At 48.9% G+C, this 23,309-nt stretch overlaps 1 protein-coding gene across 1 annotated transcript in view; it reads left to right on the top strand.

Annotated features, from left to right (window-relative positions):
- XKR6 (XK, Kell blood group complex subunit-related family, member 6) overlaps positions 1 to 23,309 on the top strand; it is a 94,669-nt gene that overhangs the window by 40,033 nt on the left and 31,327 nt on the right. Inside the window, exon 3 of the mRNA XM_010840312.1 lies at positions 14,837 to 14,904. Coding sequence (XP_010838614.1) covers positions 14,837 to 14,904 — 68 coding nt within the window. The remainder of the gene's footprint in view (positions 1 to 14,836; positions 14,905 to 23,309) is intronic.

The following is a 23,309-nucleotide window of genomic DNA, read 5'->3' as shown; positions in this document are numbered from 1 at the left end:
AGCCAGAAACACTAGAGACTGCATGCTCCTTGGCTGGGCACCTGAAAGGCCTGGGACCTCACACCCCACCTGGGAGCTGAGGTCCCTCTAGAAGCACCCATGAAGCAATGTGGCCACCCGCTTTGGTTCCAGGCCTGAGAAGCTGGCCCCGTGAGGGCAGTGAAGCCACTCCAAAGGACAGCGTCTGGAGGTGTGTGACGAGCCCGGGCTTGAGTCCGATGGCGCTGGTCTCCCTGGAGCCTCTGGCATGGTGATGTCGGTGGGTGGCCACGTTGCATCACAGGGATGCAACGAGAGGGACCTCAGCTAGAGGATGTTTCTAGAGGGGCCTCAGCTCCCTGCTGGGGGATGAGTTCAGAGCCAGGGCCTGGCAGGCCTTTCAGGTGCTCAGCCAAGGAGGACGCAGTCTCCAGTGTTTCTGGCTGCAGCGGTAAGTGAAATAGGAAGTGGAATTACGGCCATGTGATAAGGGCCGACCCAGACTGGGTGAACACGGGTTTGCGGAGCTCAGAATTCACCCCAGACCCCAGCCTGACAGCTAGCGGGTGGGCTGAGGTTGCAGGTGTGGAGTGAGGTGCAGGTGAGACTGCTTCTGTGGCTATGGCCGAGTGGACTGGGGAGCCCTCAACCCTCTTTGGAAGAACTTGGCTTTTGGGTGATTGAAACGCCAATGGGAACCTCCCAAGGGACCACAGAGGAGGAGCCGGGCGTTCGAATGTGTCAGGAGTCAAGAGGGCTGGGGGAAAGGACTGCTCTATGACAGCAGGGCTCCAGGCAAGGCAGGGGATGAGGCCGAGGCTGGGAAGGAGACAGCAGAGGGAAGATAAAGGGGCCAGCCACTGGCCCTCTCTCCTCCTCCGCACCCGCTTCCAACCCCCGTGTATCAGGAGCTTTGATTGCAGGGGCACCTGCTATTTGAGCCAGAGCTTTGCGATCTGGCCCCCTGAAGACGCAGGCCCTGCCCCCTCGCCTCACCGTTCAGCCCCCCGCCTCGCTGAGTCACACCTGCCAAGGAGGGTCCCTTCACAGACAGAGGTGGAGTCAGAGGGGAATCCGTGGCTGCACGGAGGAGGAGGCTGCACCTCCTCCCCACCCCAGCAGCTCTTTGCCCTACCCCCTTCCTCTCCTTCCTTCCTTTCCTGACGTCACCTCTCGCCACTGCCCTCACACCCCGTCCGTGCCCCGCTGCCGTCTGCTTCTCTGCTTCCTGACTGCAGAGATGCCGCGAGTGGTAGGTGCTGATTAAGATGGATGGATTCGTAAGAGGCATTCAATGTGACTAGAATAAAAAGCACCACCGCCTCGCCTGGACGCGAGGGCGCGCGGCCAGAAAGTAGCATCACTCAGGAGATTACTTTACGGCTGCAGCTCGTCCTTAAAATAGCCCGGGCCCCTCCACGTTCCATTTCGGTTGCTATTTATATAAATGTAGATACACGCACATATACATTTTTAAACAGAATCTTTTCTCGATTTCCCGCCTACCCTCTTCTCTTACTCCTTATAAGGGAGACACCATTTCTTTTTTTTTTTTTTTAAGAAATGTAAGAATCCAAGGTCACTGGGGAAAGGTGACATTCTCTGACGTTCCAAGGGGCTTTTCGGCTTCAGGTCAGCATAAGGGTGGCACCATGCAGGAATTTAGTGGAGTGGGGCTTGAGGTCACCTGTGTCTATTTGGTGATGCTCTGCCCAGGATGTAGAGGATATACCCTAAGGACCACTCCCTCCTCCATCTCCCATGAGACAGTCACAGCATCACCTGTCCTTTTGGAGGCTTGCTCTCCAGATATAGAGCTGACTTGTTTGATACACAGTCGCTGCTTGGTTAGCAAGATGGAGGAGGTCGGGAAATCGGTTCAAGGTCGACTGAAAGCAGAGGCTCCCCTCCCCAAGTCTTTCCTCCTTATGTCCAGTCTGGGCCTCACTTTATGATGGGAACAAGAGGGGTGGGAGTTCCCGTTAACACATCAGATTTATTTTACTTTTTAATATTATTGTATTTATTTGTTATTTAAAATACTTTATTATTTATTTAGTTGGCTGTGCTGGATCTTTGTCACAACACACAGGGCCTTGATTGCAGCACACTGACTCTTTTTGTTAGCTGTGGCTTGTGGGATCTAGTTCTGTGACCAGGGGTCAAACGTGGGCCCCTGGCCTTGGGAGCATGGAGTCTTAGCCACTGGACCACCAGGGAAGTCTCAGATGTATTTTAAAGGATCACAGGCTGCTGCTACTCACTCAAAGTTGAACCCAAGTTTCAAGTTTCTCACTGTTCAAAGAAATAGAGACCTTTTTTAGAGACAGTGCCAAGGAATTATTGAGAGAAGAACTCTGCCCTTTAGACAAGAAGAGGGCATTAGGGGTTTGTTAGACTCAAGATCTCCGGCATACATTCAGAGGAGTGGGCTAGATGAAGCTTTTATTCTAATAAGCATACAAAGCGAAAAATGCTCAGCCGTGTCTGACTCTTTGTGACCCCATGAACTATACATACAGTCCACGAAATTGTCCAGGCCAGAATACTGGAGTGGATAGCCTATCCCTTCTCCAGGGGATCTTCCCGACCCAGGAATCCAGCTGGGGTCTCTTGCATTGCAGGTGGATTCTTTACCAACTGAGCTATCAGGGAAGCTCTTTTATTCTAATAAGTAGCCACTCAAATCTGTTGGCCTGCAGGATGTGTGTGTGTGTGTGTGTGTGTTTATGGCTAAACAATGCTGTCGAATTTCCTACCATCTATTAATTTTTTTGTAAGCTCTTTAAAAAGTATAATTGATAGCTGAACAACAACAGGCTGGAAGAAGATGATGTCACTACTCAGCTATTTATAGCTCTCCATTCCCTGAAGAGTACAGAGCTTGATATTTAGACTGTGAAGGCCTGTGGGTAGGACTCCTGCCCAGTTCTGTGCTTCCTGCTGTATGCATCACATGGCTGTCTCATGACATCCGTTGTTAACCACCTGTTTATAAGCAGGAAGCTAAAATATGGAGCCAGCATCTAAATGGAGAATGGAATTACCCAGTTCTACTTTCCCACATTTTTTTCCGCTAAGCTTTTCCATATACACATATATATACACACCGAGAAAAACAGTGTTTGAGCCAATTCCAATCTAGATGTATGGTCAGGAGTAAAAAAGTTCTGTCTTACACAGGATGCAGAAAGAAAGCTGAGTGAACAGAGATAGATATTGAAGATCAGTTACTGAAGACAGTAATCCTGCGACTTTGCCTTTAATGAAATTTAGACTAGAAACCATGGTTCTTGGTCTGGGTCCAGAGGTTCACTGACTCCTTATTCAAGTCCATAGAGAACCTTTCTGGAACCTGGGTCATTCTTTGTGTAGAAGGCCCCCTAGAGGCTGCTTTTATATTGATTTGAGTGTTGTTTTGCTGCTAATTGAGACCTGTAGCAATCCTGTTCTTTGTTGTTGATCAGTTGCTAAGTCATGTCCGACTCTTTCGGAACCCCATGAACTGTAGCCCACCAGGCTCCTCTGTCCATGGGATTCTCCAGGCAAGAAAACTGGAGTGGGTTGCCATGCCTCCTCCAGGGGATCTTCCCGACCCAGGGATGGAACCTGAGTCTCCTGAATTGACAGGCAGATTCTTTACTGCTGAGCCACCAGAGAAATCACGTAGCAATCCTGAGGACCCAGAAAAGATAGACTCATCTTGTTCAGATAACATCCAAATTAATCCTGAAATAGAACTGGCTTCTTTGATTCCTCTGAATCAGCATGACCCCCAGGCTAATCTGTTAGCAAGAGGATCAAGGAAGAACTAACTAGAACTCTCAAGGGAAGGGAGGAAGGAAACTTCAGCTAGAGCAAATCTTTGAACACTGAGAACAAGTCTGAGCCACAGTGGGTTGTGACCATAGACAGCAACTCTTTGGACCAGAGAAGGCTTTTCAGAACCATGGACAGCAACTCCTGCTACTATTGGTATAAAAAGAGCAGTAAACTATCCTGCTGCATATCCTATCTCCCAACCATACTGGCTTGTGACTAAGGACAGCTTTGGTGGGGAAGGTGGGTGCACAGAATCGATTTTTCAGAACCACAGCCAGCATCAGCCCACACTAAAAGCCCCAGATAGAGACTCCTTTGTACAGGAGCAATTCTTTGCTGACACTGTATTGAAAATCACTGCAAGTATAACCACTGCCCATCCAGATACCATGCTGTTTCAAAACTTTACACACACACACACACACACACACACACACACACACACAAATAACTTTATATAAAATGGGTCTGTCCCTTTTATAGCCTCTTCTGTGAGGTGAGGAGTATCGTGATCTCAATCAGAATTTTAAAAGGAATGCCATTGCTTTCTAGGAGAGCATGGTAACCTCCTGTAGGTAACATTGTACAAAAGTGACCATAACCTGATTTCCCAGTTCACGATCTTCTCTGCAGACCATCTGATCACATAAATACCTACTGATCAAGGCAGAATCGTAACATTTTGTCTGTTGCCATCACATGTAGCAGAGAGAATTTAGTGAAAAGATACCAGGAAGGAGGGACTGATTTGGCTAGATCATTTCTCACATAATCTCTTCCAGACACCTTCCCATTTATAAGGAAGCACTTTTTTTTTTCTAATAGTCTGCAACCTAGATAGGATATTTACATGTGTATTTTGCCTCCCCCTGCATTATTACAATGTTATTAATAATACTTTCTCAATAGCAATAATACTTTCTCAATAGCAATAATAATAGTACTAGATTCTATTCTAAATGTTTTACATGCGTGGTCTCATTAATTTTCATAACTTCGGTTCTGTGAGGTGCACATATTGTCCCATTTGTGGTTAAGACTAAAATTTAGAGAGGCTAAGCAACTGCTCCAGGGGATCTTCCCAACCCAGGGATCAAACCGGGGTCTGTCACATTGCAGACAGATTCTTTACCCTCTGAGCCACCAGGGAAGCCCCAAGCAACTACTAAATGTTACCTATCCAGCTACTAAATGTTACCTATCCAACAGATAGTAAAGCCAGGATTGAACCTATTCTTCCAGCCACTGTACTATATTAAGAGCTATTACTTTAGCCTCCTCTCCCTTCCCTCATGAAAGCATGACTTCTTTCAACTACTGAAATGGATTTGGTGTTTAGAATTATATCTCATGTAGATATTGGTGATCTCATGTCTCACATAGTTTGAGATTTTGGCTTAGCCGAGTTTCAGCTGACTCTCATATCCAATTGTAAGTCATTGTGTAATGACCCCTCTGGCTGTCTTGTTTTTATCACAAACAGTTCAGCCAAGGGAATGATAAGAAAAGCGTTCACCCATGTACAGTCTTTTTGTCAGCCTTGGTGCTATCTCACTATTTATTGCCCTTAATTTAAGCAGATGCGTCAGTTACTCATGCTTTCTGTTTAACTCCTGGGTTCTCCAGGTGATTGCTCTCACCTTGATGTCAGCTCTCCTGGACATTACCCCACTCTCTGTATAGTATAACCGTCACAGAGCCCATGCCCATTAACTAGGCTGTAGATGCACCCCATCATCTATGTCTTGATACTTAGCACAAGTAGTTGCAGGGAATCAACAGAAAAATGTAGCTGGTTCCCAGTGGTGTTCAGTGACTGTCAGGGCTGAATCTCATTGCCAATGTCAAGTCAGTCCTTCATGTCTGGGGTGGTGTCCTCTGTCTCTTCCTGTGAGTGACCTAGAATGCTGTGACTTCTTGTCATTGGGAAACACTCCCCAATCACTGGACAGAAGGGTAACTTTGCACCTTACGTCCGCAGCAGGGCCTATGGCAGATTATAGACCTTGAATTCAGAGAGCCATGACTCTTTTTTTTTTTTTTCTTTTGCAAGCTTATTTCATGAAGAAGAATTGGGACCAGTCTCTCTCTGACCTCTTTCTTCCTTTGGCATCCTCAGGTGGTGCCAGCTTCCATGGCTGTGATACATTCTCCACCTCCTTGCTGTGAGGTACTGATGGGCCTCAGAACAGGCCCAGAGTCCTTAACCTTTGTATGTCATGTGTAATGACATCCATACAGTCTGCTCCTCAAGAGCTCCCGTGGTCTGTGGAGCGCCTTGCATGGAAAAGCAGAAAGGTGATGGGAGAAGTAGAATAGAGCTTAGAGTCCTGCTCCTTCAGATTGTGGGTGACGCTTACACGGCAATGGGGTTCTCAGCTCTCCTGGAAGTGATAGTGGTACCTGTAGATCTACATAATGTCTGTAAGACCTGCTGGGGATTTCCAAAGCACAAAAAGCAAAAGGTTCCAAAGGAGACCAGGATTCACCAAACAAAATGAATTCACCATTTCACATCACTAGGGGCTGTCCAGGAGGTCTAGTGGTAAAGAATCCGCCTGCCAGTGCAGTAGATGAGGAGACGTTGGTTCGATCCCTGGGTCGAGAAGATCCCCTGGAGTAAAAATGGCAACTCACTCCAGTATTCTTGCTTGGAAAATGCTATAGATAGAGAAGCCTAGCGGGCTACAGTCCATGAGGCCTCAAAGAGTCAGACATGACTGAGCAACTGAGCACACAACTACACATCACTGGATGTCTTAGGGAGAACGACTGGGTCTATTTACCTACTTGTTTATTCAGCAAAACTTTATTGAGCAGCTTTTTGTGTGTGTGCCAGGAGTTGTGCTAAATAATGGAGAGATGATAGCAAACAAAACAGGTTAAAAACTCATGGTCTCATGGCACTTATATTCAGATAATACATATAAATAAATAAAGAAAATGTCAGTAACAAGGAACAAAAATCAAAGCAGGGGATGCAGATGTGAAGTTGGAGGGAGTGCTAAAATTTTAGATGGGCTAGCCAGAGAAAACTCCAGCAAGAAACTGACTTAACTAATAATTTAATGGAAAAATTTAAATACACTCCAAAGTAGAGAAGACAGCATTGTTAACTTCATGTACACGTGACCCAGAGAAAGTGGGTCTTGAGTAAGAAGACCTGAGAGTAGTGAGGAGTGGGGCACACAGACGCTGGGGAGAGAGTGTTGCAGGTTCCTTCAAAGACCCTGGGGCAGAAGCTCACTGGGAATGTTTGAGGGACAGCAAGGAGGCCGTTCAGGCTGGATGGGGGACAACGACAAGGGAGGGTGGTGGGAGAGGATGTCAGAGAGGAAATCGGGCTGGTATCATGGGGGAGGGGCCTTGGGAACCATAATACAAACTTTGGGTTTTTTTTTTAAACTTTGGTCACCATGTTGCACATTAGATTCTCGGACCTTATTCATCTCGAGCTGAAAGTTTGTACCAGTTTTCTAACTTCGCCCTATTTCTCCCAGTCCCTAGTCCCTGGCAACCTATTCTACTTTCTGTTTCTATGAGTTCTACGTTAATTTTTTAAGATGACACATATACGTGAGATCGCGCAGTATTTGTCTTTCTGTACTGGCCTATTTCTAGTCTTTCTACAGAAAGTAGAAATTTCATTTTACTATTTCATTTTAACTATTTGCTCCATTTGAAATTTACTTGGTGTATGTTGTGAAACAGTGTCCACTTTTCACTTTTCTTGGGTTCTAAAGATCTCTGTGGGGCTTCCCTGGTAGCTCAGTGGTAAAGAATCTGTCTGCAATGTAGAGCAACAGGAGACACGGGTTCAGTCCCTGAGTGGGAAAGATCCCCTGGAAGAGGGCATGACAACCCACTCCCAATCTCGCCTGGAGAATCCCCATGGACAGAGGAGCCTGACGGCTATGGTCCATAGGGTCGCAAAGAGTCAGACACGACTGAAGCTACTTAACACGCAAAGATCTGTGTGATCATCACTTACTGAATAATCCCTCCCTGTCCCCAACTGACTCGAAATAAATGTTGCTTTTCAGTCTGTTTCTGGCCTTTCTATTCAATAGATCTGACTGTACCTTATTTGTCAGGCTGCACTGTTTTAACTATTAATATTATATAGGTTTGTAATTAAAATTTTTTTTGATGGAATCATTTTTAAAGTCTTTTTTTGAATTTGTTACAGCATTGCTTCTATTTTTTAAAAAATGTTTTTGGGTTTTTGGCCACAAGGCGTATGAGATTTTGGCTCCCCAGACCAGAACCCACACCTCCTGCATTGAATGATGAAGTCTTAACTGTTGGACTGCCAGGGAAGTCCCCTGTAATGTTTTTTTTTTTAATCATTTATTAGTAGTCTGCTATTACTCCTGTTTTTCCAGAAATTTCCTAAGTATTCTTATTTATTTTTCCATGTGAATTTGAGAGCCTGCTCATCTAGTTAAACAAATATCCATTAGTGTTTTTATTGGAGTCAAGTGAAATTTACAGATTGATTTAGGGAGAATTTTAAATCTTTGCGATGTTGGAACTTCCTGTGCAGGAACACAGGATGCCTTTCCATTTGTTTAAGTCATAGTCGAGTTTTAATCTTTTCTTCATACGAATTTCCCAGTGAGCATATCTCTGTGTATTTTAGCTTTTGTGTTACTATTACACAGCACTTTCACTCACTGGTTCTTTTCATTTGGAAAGCTGATTGCTGCTGCTACTGCTGCCAAGCCGCTTCAGTCATGTCCGACTCTGTGCGACCCCATAGACGGCAGCCCACCAGGCTCCCCCGTCCCTGGGATTCTCCAGGCAAGAACACTGGAGTGGGTTGCCATTTCCTTCTCCAATGCATGAAAGTGAAAAGTGAAAGGGAAGTAGCTCAGTCGTACCCGACTCTTAGCGACCCCATGGACTGGAGCCTACCAGGCTCCTCCGTCCATGGGATTTTCCAGGCAAGAGTACTGGAGTGGGGTGCCATTGCCTTCTCCTATATCCCTTCAAATGCTGGGGTTCACATAGCCTACATCTTCCCCAGGATGAAATGTCCCCAGTATCCCCCAAGCATCGTGATCTCCAGCGCCTCCTCACCCTGGACCTTTGCCCCAATCAGAATAAAGGGTTGAGTTTACATGTGCAGATTTCACGGTTTAGAGATGGTAGACTCTCTTTTGTTCTTAAACTACTTCTGTCCCATCCCTCTGACAGTGAAGCTCAGCAGGACCTGGGCACTTCCTGAAACCCCTTCATCCCTTCCCCAAGCCTTGTCCTCACCCTCACGTCTGATCTGTCACTGGGGCTTGCTGGCTCTGTCTTGGAAATGTCTTCTCTACTTGGTTGGTCCGTCTCTCCTGTGCCTCCTGGTTCTGTGAGGTGCTTTAGTTCAGAGTACCCACGCCCACTGCCACGGATCCAAAACCACATGGACAATGGGTGGAATCGATCCTGCTGTTGTTGTTCAGTTGCTAAGTCATGTCCAACTCTTCGACCCCATGCACTGCAGCACGCCAGGCTCCTCTGTCCCCCACTATCTCCCTTTCTCTCAGTTTCATGTCCATTGAGTCGTGATGCTATCTAACCATCTGTTTCTCTGCCACTCCCTTCTCCTGCCCTCAATCTTTCCCAGCATCAGGATCTTTTCCAATGAGTTTCCTCTTCGCATCAGGTGGCTAAAGTATTGGAGTTTCAACTTCAGCATCAATCCTTCCAATGAATATTCAGGGTTGATTTCCTTTAGGATTGACTGGTTTGATCTCCTTTCAGTCCATTTAGGATTCACTGGTTTGATCTCCTTCAGTCCATTTAGGATTACTGGTTTGATCTCCTTTCAGTCCAAGGAACTCTCAAGTGTCTTCTCTGGCACCACAATTTGAAAGCATCGATTCTTTGGCACTCAGCCTTCTTTATGGTCCAACTCTCACATCCGAACATGATTGCTGGAAAAACAGTAGCTTTAACTCTGTGGACCTTTGTCACCAAAGTGAAGTCTCTGCTTTTTAATATACTGTCTAGGTTTAATATACTGTCTAGTTTAATATACTGTCTAGGTTCCTTCAGGAAACAAGGAGCAAACATCTTTTAATTTCATAGCTGCAGTCACTGTCTGCAGTGATTTTGGAGCCCAAGAAAAGAAAATCTGTCACTATTTCCACTTTTTCCCCTTCTATTTGCCATGAAGTGATGGGACCAGAAGCCATGATCTTAGTTTTTTGAACTGAGTTTTAAGCCAGCTTTTTGACGCTCCTCTTTCACCATTAAGGGTCTCTTAGTTCCTCTTCACTTTCTGCCATTACAGTGGTATCATCTGCATATCTGAGATTATTGCTATTTCTCCAAGAAATCTTGATTCCAGCTTGTGATTCATCCATCTGGCATTTCACATGATGTATTCTGCATAGACGGAGAAGGCAATGGCACCCCACTCCAGTACTCTTGCCTGGAAAATCCCATGGACAAAGGAGCCTGGAAGGCTGAAGTCCATGGAGTCGCTGAGGGTCGGACACGACTGAGCAACTTCACTTTCACTTTTCACTTTCATGCATTGGAGAAGGAAATGGCAACCCACTCCAGTGTTCTTGCCTGGAGAATCCCAGGGATGGGGGAGCCTGGTGGGCTGCCGTCTATGGGGTCGCACAGAGTCAGACATGACTGAAGTGACTTAGCAGCAGTAGCAGCAGCATTCTGCATACAAGTTAAATAAGCAGGGTTACAATATATAGCCTTGTCATATTCCTTTCCCAATTTGGGACCAGTCAGTTGTTCCATGCCTGTTTCACTGTTGCTTCTTGACCCACATTTATGTTTCTTAGGAGGCAGGTAAGGTGGTCTGGTACTCTCATCTCTTTAAGCCTTTTCCATAGTTTGTTGTGATCCACAGTCAAAGGCTTTAGCATAGTCAGTGAAGCAGAAGTAGATGTTCTTCTGGAACTCTCTTGCTTTTCCCCATGATCCATTGAATCCTGTTGTGGGAGCTCTTAATGATTTCACTCTCAGAAAAGTGATTTACATCCTGTGTGCAGTCAGACCCATATCCATGAGCACACAGGTCTGTCTCCATGTTTGTGCATGAGCTGTGGCTTCCTCTCTGCTCATTCATCCTTTTACCTGGGCCTCCCTGACAGTGGATGAACGGTAGCAGATGACAAAGGGTTTGGGGGGAGATGGGGTAGGAATTTAAACTTGAAAAAATATCTGCATGTATCTGGCATTTTCCCCTATTAACGTACTTGTGGGATCCTTTTTGCTGCAACAACTTAGAGGTTCCTACTGCTCCCCAGAAGTTTCCCTGACTCTAGTCCCTCCAGTCTCAAGGTGGCTAGAGAGACAGGAGTCTTTGCACAGGACGTGGCTGGCAGGAGAGGAAATGTCAGAGAGATTGGGTCTGACGTGGTGATGCTGCTGCCTCATCTCCCTGGCGGATTCCAGATAGGGCTGCCCAGGAACCTGGGACATGCTGGCTGCCTTCTGCTGGCTGGGGCTGAATGTGCCCAGAGCCACCAGGACTCTGGAACTTGCTTCCTTTTTCTGCAGATACAAAGGAGCATTCATTGGTTTTCTTTATATGTTACTTCAGCAAATGCCAGCCCCACTGGGCCCCGCAGGGGTTGGGGGACAGGGTGAATGGGCCTCAGTCCTTCCTGATGCCCTTCCTGGTGCGAGAGAGTGGGAAGAGAGGTGGTTAGACATGCCATGAGACCCCCAGAGACCTCAGGGGAGGACTAGCTCTTATTCAGCTGGGGATTCAGAGAGGCTTCAAGGAGAAGGTTGAAGATGGGGTTAGACCCTGATACTCAGGGAGGACTTGAATAGGAGGAGGGGAATGGTGGGAATTCCAGGCAGGAGGAAGGTCAGCCGGCTGGGTGTGGCAGTGGGAGGTATAGCCAGGGCTGGTCATGGCAGCAGAGAAATTTGCCTAGAGGGAATCTTCTTATGGGGTCACTTAGAGTTGTCACTGAGAAGGTGGCCAGGAGATGCTTAGGAGGCCGGGAATGTCCAGCTCAGAAGTGTGGCCTTGCGCATAGGCCACGTGGATGCATGCTTAGTCGTGCCTGACTCTTTTGTGACCCCATGAACTGTAGCCCACCAGGCTCCTCTGTCCATGGAATTTTCCAGGCAAAAATACTAGAGTGGGTTGCCATTTCCTCCTCCAGGGGATCTTCCTGACTCAGGGATAGAACCCACATCTCCTGCGTCTCCTGCATTGGCAGGCAGATTCTTTACCACTGAACCACCTGGGAAGCTCCTACAGCCACGGGAGCCAGCTGATTTCCTAGGCAGGAAGTGGCAGGACAAGGCTGTGCGTCAGCCCTTGGAGGGTCAGGGGAGAGTTGTCTAGCCACCTCTGGGGCCAGGGAGGGTGGCTGGTGCCCAGTGCCTCACAGCCGCACTGAGCCGCAGGCACTGATTGGGGTGGAGAAGCCCCAGCAGCCTGTGGATGTGGGTGTATCCATGGAGACACAGGATAAATGCCTTTGTCAAAGCCAAGAAGCAATGCAGGGAAGAGAGGGGGCCCAGGACAGATCTGGGCAGGCAGGGCAAGAGCAGCTCGTTTCCTCCTGTGTTTGGGTCAGAGGCTATCACTGCAGCTGGCATGGCCATGGTGAGCAGGCTGCCTATGTGCCACTCTCTGTCTTTGGAAGAGAATGCATAAGAGTTTCTAAGAAGAACCTCATAAAATACCCCTATTTCCTATTAAATTAAGCTCTAATAAATTGTTCTGCACTGCCCCCCCCACCATATCACATGCATTATTTAATTTGTTTTAGATGGTGTATATTCCCCAGGATGTATAAATCCATGGAAATTTATTAAGTTTTGACAAGAGTTATTGAATGTCATATTAAGTTTTTCAAACTGGCAAATGTTGGATGGTTTAAAAAATTATTAATTAATGCATAACATTAAATGTCAATAAATTGCATGGTGTATTTATGAACTATCTTTGAAGGTCATTAAATATGCATATCGGGCAGTAAATCTGTTCTCTCCTATAAATCTGTTCTGAATTGAGGCAAGTTATGGCTTAAGTGGTGGTGGGGGGAAGGGTAGGCATCCCTGGACATCCCTGGGGACCCAGGTGGTGCACGGGAACAAGGGACCAATCCCCTTCATCTCCATCACTCCCTCTAATGGAATGGGAAGCAGGCTTGAGTCAGTGGGCCATTTAGGTTTCAGATGTGGAATCAGGAGAGCAAAACTCTGGAAGTTGGAGAGTTGGAGGTGACAGTGTCTGCTCCAAAATCTATGTTTTCGGTCATCACCTATATCACTATCAGCTGCGGAAATAAGCTGTCCAGAGCTGAGGGCCTGTCATGTGTTCTGATGTGTGTTAGTTGCTCAGTCATGTCCGACTCTTTGCGACCCCATGGGCTATAGTCCGCCAGCTTCCTCCATCCATGGGATTCTCCAGGTAAGACTACTAGGGTGGGTTGCCATTCCTTTTACCAGGGTATCTTCCAGACCCAGGGATCAAACCTGGGTCTCCTGCATTGCAGGCAGATTCTTTACTACCTGAGCCACCAGGGAAGCATCTGATCCTAGCCCAGTCATGGAGGTTAAATGCCTTTCCTACATAGCTCATTCCCCAGGGGGAGAGCTCTGGGTCCTGCCCACTCAGGCCATGAAGGGTGGGGATATGTTGCTGCTTGTATCCGCTTGTCAGTGTAGCTTTATCTGAATGTCACTTTTCCAAGAACTGGGGGATCTGCCAGAGCTGCTTTCTTTCCTGGGCAGCTGACACCACTGTCCTCTTCCTGCTCAGGGAAGCAGGTTGGTCTGTGACTTCTTCGTGAGGTTGTGTGGGGTTGCGTCAGCCACGCCCCCTCCACAGCACTCTGTGGGGACCGCCCAGGGACTCTTTGCCGGTGCATGGCTGCGAGTTCTTTCCTGTACCCTGTAGCTGTTGCCCTACCTGAGGGAGCCTTGCTGAGGTCAGGCATCGTGGGGCCTCTTGACAGAGGAAGAAACTGAGGCTCAGAGACGCTAGGCTGCCCCCCAGCCTAGCGTGAGTTTTGAGCCCAAGTATTCTTTTAAAACGTTTATCTTGTAAGCTGCGGCAAAGCCGACATAAAATTTGCTGTCTTAACCACACGTTGTTCTGTGGCATTGAGTCCCTTAACCTTCTGTGCTGTCACCACCACACATCTCCAGGATTCTGTCCTCCTCTCAGCGGAGACTCTGGTACACACTAAACTATAACGGCCCGTCTGTCTTAGCTCAGGCTGCTGTAACAGAAAACCATAGACTGGGTATTTTAAGCAACAGAGATTTAGTTGTCCCAGTTCTGGGAGCTGGGATGTTCAAGATCAAGGCGCCAGCTGATTGGGTTCCCAGTGAGGGCTCACTTCCCGGCTTGCAGGCAGCCGTCTTCTTGGTGTGCCTCTACATAGCCCTTCCAGTGTGTTCATGGAAGGAAAGAGAGCTCTCTTCCTCTCTTTTAAGGGTGCTAATTGCATCATGAGGACCCCAGCCTCATGACCTCATGTTGACCTAATCACCTCTCAAAGGCCCCACCTTTTAATACCATCGCATTGGGACCATGAAAGAAAGCTGTTCGCTGAATAATTGATGCTTTTGAACTATGGTGCTAGAGAAGACTCTTGAGAGTCCCTTAGACAACAAGAAGATCAAACCAGTCAATCCTAAAGGAAATCAACCCTGAATATTCATTGGAAGGACTGATGCTGAAGCTCCCATACTTTGGCCACCTGATGCAAAGAGCTGATTCATTGGAAAGACCTTGATGCTGGGAAAGATTAAGGGCAAGAGGAGAAGGGGGTGGCCAAGGATGAGATGGTTGTATGGCATCACTGACTCAATGGACATGTGTTTGAGCAAACTCTGGGAGATGGTGAGTTTGAAGGACAGGGAAGCCTGGCATCCATGGGGTTGCAAAGAATCAGACACAACTTAGCTACTGAACAACAGCAAGGGGCTAGGGCTTCAGCATATAAATTTTGGGGGACAAGCACCATCTCCCTTCCCCTCATGGACCCTGATGTACTGACATCAATTTCTGTGCTCTTTCCTCTGTTGCTTGGTACAGATGGAGCCTTTTTCTAGGGAAGCAGCTCTTGGAGAGGAAATAGAATCTCGTGAAGGTGACATTTCCTGGTAAGATGGAGAAGTGGGAATGATGATGAAAGTGAGACTGTTTTCCAGACACCCTAGGTGGCAATCCAGCTATTCACCTGGCACCTCTCCCCCACCAAAGCTGGGGGTGGGAGTGAAATAAGAAATAATTTTTTTCCTGCCAAGGCCAGAGCCCAGGATGTGGCTGGGGCTTCCCCCAAGACCAGAGTCTGGCAGGGCCTGTGGTCCAGGTTTAGGGCCAAAGAGGGGAACTCTGACCTCTCCTGGGAGATCTACCTCTGCCAAACTGGTGGTCCCATGCTGTGCTGCCAAAGTGCTATTTTGAAGAGAAACACAGGAAAGAATCAGGCAGCAGTGGTCCCACTGGGTGACTGTCCTGTCTGTCCATCCATCTTTCTATCAGTAGAACGTCCTCCATGCGCCTAAGGAGACATGTTTCACTCTAATTCTTGGTTTATTTGTTAAAGCTAGAAATATACAGCACGCTGTTCTCTTAAGACTAAGATGTCAGAGTCTGCTGGCATCCACAGAGCCCCAGCTAGCTGCCGGTGCCTTCTGAAGTATCTGCTCCTCTCTTCTGCCCCACCATCTCACAGAGGCAACGGGGACACAAAGGGAGGCATCACTGGGCAGTTAGAAAGATATATTTTCCAATTTGGCTTTATCAATCATTTGCTATGTGACCTTAAGCAAATAGCTTCACCTCTCTGAGCTTCAATTTCCTATTTGTGGCGGGGGCGGGGGGGAAGGAATGATAGTAATATCCCCCAAAAGCAAAGCCTGTTTGGAAAGCACCTGTTCATGATACCAATGCAAAGTGGTGCTCAAGAATTACCAGCAGCCTTCTGCTCTCCCTGGGCCTCAGTTTTTTCATCTGTGAAGTGGGGATAAAGCAGGTTTCAGAGGGCAATTGGGAAGATTGAAGGAGAGAGTGTGTGGAAAGTCTGGTACATTGAGGCTTAGGTAATATCACTTCTTCTTCTGTTTGCAGTGTGGAGCCCGGCAGGCACGGATTAGAATGTAGGGGATGCTTCACAGGCTTTCTGGGCAGTGGACATTTCCATGCCTGTCCTGGGAGGAATGGTCACTGTAGTGTCTTACTCTGCCACCGTGGTTTTCTTACACTTGCTGATGGTCACCGAGACACTGGGACGCCCATGGCGGTTAGCATTGGGTTACTTTAAATTCTTAGCTTAGAACATGGATCAAGTTCATTCTTTCAGAATGGGTGGTCCATCAGTTCCTGTTAATTTGGCTTCTGCTCCTGTGATATGTGTTCTCAAGGAACCCTTCTGCATAATGTGCAGTAATACCCTCCTGACCTGGAAGAATCAAACCTGAAGCCTCGTCTATCAGGTACATTCTCAAGGAATGACAAAGAGCAAAGCTACTACTGAATGACCAAATTAACTGCTGCAAACTCCATGTGCAAGAACTTAGGCAGATTCCACCCAGAGATTTACCAGGCTTTCCCTAGGGACTTACAGAGTGTGACTCTTGGCATAGTTTGTTTTTTTTTTAAGTTGTATGTGTGTGTGGTAAGCGTGTGTGTTAGTCTCTCAGTTGTGTTTGACTCTTTGCGGCCCTATGGACTGTAGCCCGCCAGGCTCCTCTGTCGATGGGATTCTCCAGGCAAGAATACTGGAGTGGGTTGCCATGCCATCCTCCAGGGGATCTTTCTGACCCAGGCACTGAACCCATATCTCATGTCTCCTGCAATGGCAAGCAGGTTCTTTACTACTGAGCCACCAGGGAAGCCCCTCTGAAATGTCAAAGAGCATCAGAATTTCCCCGAGGGTGAGCTCAAACCCAGATTCCTGACCCTGCCCCCAAAGATGCTCTTCCAAAGGTCTGAGAGCAGGGCCTGAGAACTTGAATGCCTGACAAATGCCTGGCCAATGCCCAACCTGCTGGCACAGAATGGTGCCCTGAGTGGCCAGGTCATACAGACCAGCATCTCAAAGGTGGTCTCTGGACCAGCAGCGTCCTTTGGGAGCTTGTTAAAAATGCAGATTGTCGGGCCCCACTGAATTTGAAACTCTGGGGATGGGGTCCAGAAACCCCTCCCATCTGTAGCTTGGCAACCCTCTCCTCCAGGTAATACTGGTGCACTCTGAAGCTTGAGAGCCCCCGCTGTAGACCTCTTGGCATTGCTGTACTTGAAAAGGCTCCCAGCTCAGACCCCTCAGTCCCCTGGGCTGGAAGGCAAGCTTGGCTTCCTGGAGGACGCCTAGTTCTTGGAGATACTGAAATCAGTCTTGGTTCCCAGGAAAGCAGGCGGCCTCCATCTATGGGGTGTGAGACAGCACCACCTGCAAATGGGAAGTGCCTTGACTTGGGCCCGACCAGATGCGTCAGAAGCTTCTCTCCGTCGTGTGAATTGTCGGAAGCAAGAACATCTGTTAAATTGTTCTCACTTTTGTGTTTGTGCAGAGTAAGAGTTAAATCGTCAGATCCTGTCAGACAGCCTTCTGTTGCCCCGGCAACGCCCTGCAGCTGCTGGATTGGGAGAGAGGCTGCTTTCAGGTCCCAAGCCCTCAGTCCCCCACGTCTCGAGTGAGCTGTTTGCTGTCTTGGTTTTCCTTCTGGAAAGAGAGTAATCCAGAACGGCTCCCACAGGGCCCCTGAGTGCCTGCGATTACCATGTAAAATGACCAGAAAGCCAGAAGGATCGCCCTATTCTTGTACTCCTCGCAAATTATTTCCTTGAAGAGGCACTGTGCTGGGTGCCGTGTGACCCACAGTGAAAATTGACAGCGAGCCCGTCAGCGCCCCATGTAGGTGTGTCTAGGGGGCCCTTGAGCCCTCGGGAACCAAGGTGCTCAGGAGACGTGTCACCTTCTGTTGCAGCTCTAGTCCCTCTATGTTGAGCAGGTCCAGGGAATAGACCCGACTCAGAGCCGTGCCTACTGGGTGGAGCCGCATCAGAACTCAGCTCAGCCACTGTAGCAAGGGCTTAGGGTGGACTAATAGCCACAGGGCCCAGGGAACTGCTGTCCACAAGGCCAGAGCTTGCTGGCCTGTGGGTCTGGGGCCTGGGAAATGCTGAAGGAAGTTAAAGGCAAAAGGAGAAGGGGCGGCAGAGGATGAGATGGTTAGATAGCATCACTGACTCAATGGACATGAATCTGAGCAAACTTACGGGAGACAGTGAAGGACAGAGGAGTCTGGCTTGATGCAGTCCATGGGGTCACAAAGAATTGGACACGACTTAGCACTAAACAACAGCAATAATAAAGTGGACAAGTGGACATGTGAGAGCGCAACACACTGGCTTGCTGGGGCATCAGAGGTGGGGCCAGCTCCTTCAAGGAAGAGGGTCGAGGTTGGGCGGGGGGAGATGTAGAGCAGGGTCACCCAACGCAAGTTACAGAATTGAGTCGTATTATGTGATTTAATAACCTCTCCATTGTATGGTAATATTATGCTTTGGGAAAGAAGCATTTAAGCCTACTTATGGTTTGCATTTTCTTACCTCTTAGAAAAGATTGAAAGTAAGTCCCCTCCATGCTCTCAGGAGGCGCCCCCTGCTCCACGCTTGGGCACCAGTCCCCCCATCAGAGGTGAAAGTGGTGGTTAAGCCAAGATCTTTCGTTGTGCTTCAGAGAACAGTGCAGTCAGAGCAGTACTAAAGGGAGAAGGTGCTTAACGCTCTCCCTTGAAAAAAAGGTATAGCTTTTACTCTAAAAAGGTGGTGTATAGTTAGACTGACATCTGTGTCAGATGCATGCAAAACACCCCATTTTATCATCAGTGAAATAAGCATTCCTGTGGCCCTTGGCGGGAGGAGAGGCCCCTGCCATGGTCGCTGGCCTTCCTTCTTTCTCTCGATACTCCCACTTCCTCACGTTAAAAACGTGAGAGGAGGCGAATCGAAGGGTACAGTCCCTGTTTCCCACCCCCCTGGGCCAGGATTCCGCTGATGGCTGCTGGAGCCCTTTATCTCCTCCATCTGGGTGGGTGTCTGTGTGGGAGGTTCTGCCCGAAGGGACAGTCTTGAAATTCTCCTGGATTTCTTCACTCACTCAACTCATCAGAGGTTTTCCACATCTCCCTCCACATTTCAGGGGTTCTGGATTCAGGCTCACAGTGAGTCCCATCTCTGACTCCTGTGTCTCCGGCCAGCCCTGGCCAGGCAGGTAGGGACTTGCAGAGCTCTGGGTCTAAAAGCCGTTCTGTGTCATGGCTTCTGTCCTCTCTGCCCACTGTCACTCAGGCCACTGCCCTCTCTTCTCTGGAATGTGGCCGAAGCCCTGTGGTGTCCAGCTTCCCCACTGGTGGGCTCACAAAAGCCAGAACCATCTCCTTAATTAGTAAATTGGATCTTGCCACTTTGCTGTTTAAATCTTTAAATCCTGTCCTTCTAAAGGCTTCCCTTTGTATTTAGGGAAAAACCCACCTGCTTATGGGGGCTCAAAGGTCACCTCTGCTTTCCTCTCTGACCTGGTGTCATGGCATTTGCTATCCCCTGCTCATCACACCTCAGTCATTCTGCGGTCCCAGACGCTCACCCTGCCCTCTGCCTGCAGCATTCTAACCCTGGACCTTAGTACTCAGGACACACATCCCGTCCTCAGAGAGCCCTGCTTACTGGTCAATCCAACCTGGGCATGCCCAGCCGCTCCGTGTCACATGGCCCTCATTTTGTTTTCTTGAAAAGACTTACTTTTTTTTTTTTTTTGGCTTTGGTGTTTCTTCCTCTCCCACCACTAGAATGCCAGCTGTATCCCAAGCTCCTAGAACAAATCGTGCTGTGTCCCAGGCCATCGAGCACTGTTTGATGAAGGTGTGAGTGGCGGAGTGCATGAGGGAGAGAGAAGGAGTGAAAATGCAGGTCTTGGGACTTGAGGCAGCTTTAATGTCAGACCTGAAGTTGCGATTTTCTCTGTGTGTGTTAGTCACTCAGTCGTGTCTGACTCTTTGCCACCCCATGGATCATAGTCCCCCTACCTGGCTCCTCTGTCCATGCAGTTTACCATGCAAGAATACTGAAGTGGGTTGCCATTCCCTTCTCCAGGGGATCTTCTTGACCCAGGGATCAAACCCGTGTCTCCTGCATTGAAGGCAATTCTTTACTGTCAGAGCCGCCAACCCTTTACACCTCTGAGCCTCGGTTTTCTTGTCTGTAAACGGAGAACAACCCTCTCTGGCTGGACTATTTGGGGATCAAATCAGACAACCACAACTCAGTGGCAGACCGTCTGACCCACAGTGAAAATTCTTGAGTTTGCTTTCTTCTCTTCTCCTCTCCTGATCAAAGGGAAGGCCTCAGTTCTCACTTTAATCTGTTTCCCCTCTGCCTTTGGGAACATATACCTCCTTTCCCAGGGATTGGCTGTCAAGGGTAGGCCTCAAACTCCTCCTCATATTCATAGGTTAATGCGCTTGAGGCTTCCTTTGATCTCCTGGAGGAAACTATACCAGTATCCACCTGCCTGGGAAGAGACCTGCGTGCATTGCGGGTCGGGAGGCAGCCTTGACCTCGGGCAGGTTGAGGATGAGGCGAGTGGGGCGCCAGGGCATGAAGTGAGAAGGGCTTCACTTCACTCCGCAGGGCTGTTGTAAGCTCAGGGTCATACATGAGAGCAAGGGACAGGTTGAATTCTGTACCCTTCACCCCTCATGGCTCCAGCCATTTGTTTGGAAGGGACCCCAAGAAGGACCTCCCAGCCATCCCTGCGGAAGGCACACCAAGCATCCAGCTCCACGGATAGCTGATTCCTCTGTGATTTGCTCCTGTCTTCTCTGAGTGCTGAGTGCTGTGTCCTCCCAAGAGTCGTGTCGAAGCCTTAACTCCTAAGTTGACAGTCTCCACATTTGGGAAGTAAACTAGACTTAAGTGAGGCCATGAGGGTGGGGCTCTGTGATGGGCTTGTGCCGTTATAAGAAGAGGAGGAGCAGACTTCCCTGGTGGTCCAGTGGTTAAGACTTAGCCTTCCAGTGCAGGGGCTGTGGGTTCGATCCCTGGTCTGGGAGCTAAGATCCCATATGCCTTGTGGCCAAAAAACCAAAACATAAAACAGAAGCGATGTTGTAACAAATGCAGTAAGGACTTTTAAAAATGGTTCACTTTAAAAAGAAAAAATATTAAAAAAAAGAAGAGGAGGCCAGAGCTCTGTTATGAGCTCTGAACTCGCGTGAGGACACAGAGAGAAGGTCGCCATCTGCAAGCCAGGAGGGGAGTCCTCACCAAGACCTGAACTGCTGGCACCTTGATCTGGACATTCTCCGCCTCTGGAACTGTGAGAAGTGATGTCTGTCTGCTGTTTAAGTCCCGCGCCCGCCCTCTTATGTGGTTAGAGCAGTCCCAGCTGATGGAGATATTGGGCCAAATCAGTCTCCCCATAGTGTCAGACCATTGGTCCTGACTGCCCCCCTCCTGCCCCCGAGGCCACAGGGAGCTGGTGGCAACAGAGAGGGACCCGGTTCCTCTGTGGTTTCTGTAGTCACCACGCCAAGCTCACTGCAGAGTGGGAGGAGGAGAGGAGGAGAGGCGGCTGAGGAACCCTCCGGCCGTCCTGGAGGGTTCATCCCGGCGTGAGCCTACAGGCAGGAGCCACAGAGCAAGCAGGGGCCCTCAGGGCATCAGCACCCCAATTCTGGCTGCAGGAGCCCTGGAGAGGGCTGTCCTCCAGCCTCCAGGAAGGTCAGGCCCCCTTCTCAGGCTTAGCGTTTTCCTGTTGAAGCGTAGACCTGATTTTTGCCCGGGAGGAGTTACCCACTTCACAAAGCAGTACTGCCCCCAAGCCTGGCTGCTGACCGCAGACCCGGATGCCCCCCGGGACAGCCGTCAGTCCTGATGCTTCCCCCTGTCCCCTCTCTAGAGGCTCTCAGACTCAGTGTCACTTTCTCCGCTGAGCTCCTCCCTCCTGGTGGGATAGAGAAGCAGTGAGCCAGCCTGTTCAAAGATGAGAAATTACAGCTGAAATGGCACCGCCTCTGTCAGCCAGTGACCAACCTGCTTCTCCATCTGGAAATGGGAGAATGAGGCGGGGGTGGCCCCAACCCTGTTCACCCCCACTTCTGTGACTCCCACCCTGACAGCAGCAGGCACACTCCTTCCCAGGTGACAGATGCCTCTGAAACTGCCCATCTCGCCAGTGGATGTTCAGCTCTGAGGATGACCCCCGCCTAGAATAACTTTCCGTGGGCCCTTCTGGGAGAATGGCGTCACCCACCAGGCAGCTCATTGTCACTTTTGATTTAACCACATGGAGCACAGTGAAAACCGAGGTGAATGTCCTAATCACATAATTACATTAGTGCCGGCTCCGAAGAGTCAGCAGGCTGCCTGAGTCCTGGGGTTCGGGCCTGTCTCCCACGCTCATCACAGATGGCACAGAGAGAACATTCCTTTTCCAGATGACTTGTCTTGGTTATCATCCAGGCCGAGAACCGAACTTAACGGAGGGCTTGCAGAGTCCATTTGGAGACTATTTTGAGATTCGGGGATTAGATAAGCAGGGCTAAGAGCCTTTTAGATCTTCTAGCCTGATGCACATGAGGGAAACTGAGGCCCAGAAAGGGTGAGGGACTTACACAAGGTCACATAGCACATCCCCAGACCAACAGACTTTACAAATCACCATGGTTTCTCCATTTTGTTTTGGCCTAGTGCATTTGGAAATGTCCATGTTTAATTACAAATCTAACTATAATAGCTTTTTTTTTTTTTTTAACACTTACAAAATCAGCTTGAAAAAGGATAATAATATAAGGGGGTCATTCTGAGATTAGGCATACCAGGTGACACTAGCTGTAAAGAGTCTGCCTGCCAATGCAGGAGACACTGGTTTCATCCTTGGGTCGGGAAGATCCCCTGGAGAAGGGCACAGCGACCCACTCCAGTGTTCTTGCCTGGAGAATCCCATGGACAGAGGAGCCTGGCGGGCTACAGTCTGTAGGGTCGCAAAGAGTCGGACACGACTGAAGTGACTTAGCACGCATGTCAGCTCTTAATTTGGTTTAGTTCAAGTTCCTGGACCAAACACAACCAGCTCAGATCTGAGCAGATTCCCTCGGTCCCCAGTGTGGCTGGTTTGGAGGAGGGAAGGAGAGACATTCCCTGGGCTGGGGTGAAGGTCCCCGGTTGACGCACTCCATCCTCCCCCGGTTGAGGGACTGGACATCAGGGAGGGATAAGAACACGTCGCACAGAGGGAGAGGGAGCCTCAGAGCAGCAGGAGTCCGTGGCTCCTGGCAGGCAGTTGGAGCCTCCATCTGTCCCACAGCCCTCTCATCTCTTCTTCCTGTCAGTGACTGACTGCAGTATCGGTACCTCAGGGCCTGCCTGTCTGTCTCCTGGGAGCCCGCCAGACGTTAACGCTTCATCCCCCAGTCCCCGGGAGCCTGTCACTGCCAAGGGGAGGGGGTGGGGTGGGGGACACACGGAGGACCGCAAGTCTGCTGCTGGAAGCTTGTTCCAG

Source organism: Bison bison, unplaced genomic scaffold (genome assembly GCF_000754665.1).
Source record: "Bison bison bison isolate TAMUID 2011002044 unplaced genomic scaffold, Bison_UMD1.0 scf7180017864143, whole genome shotgun sequence".
Lineage (NCBI taxonomy): Eukaryota > Metazoa > Chordata > Mammalia > Artiodactyla > Bovidae > Bison > Bison bison.
This window is presented reverse-complemented; position numbering and strand designations above follow the sequence as displayed.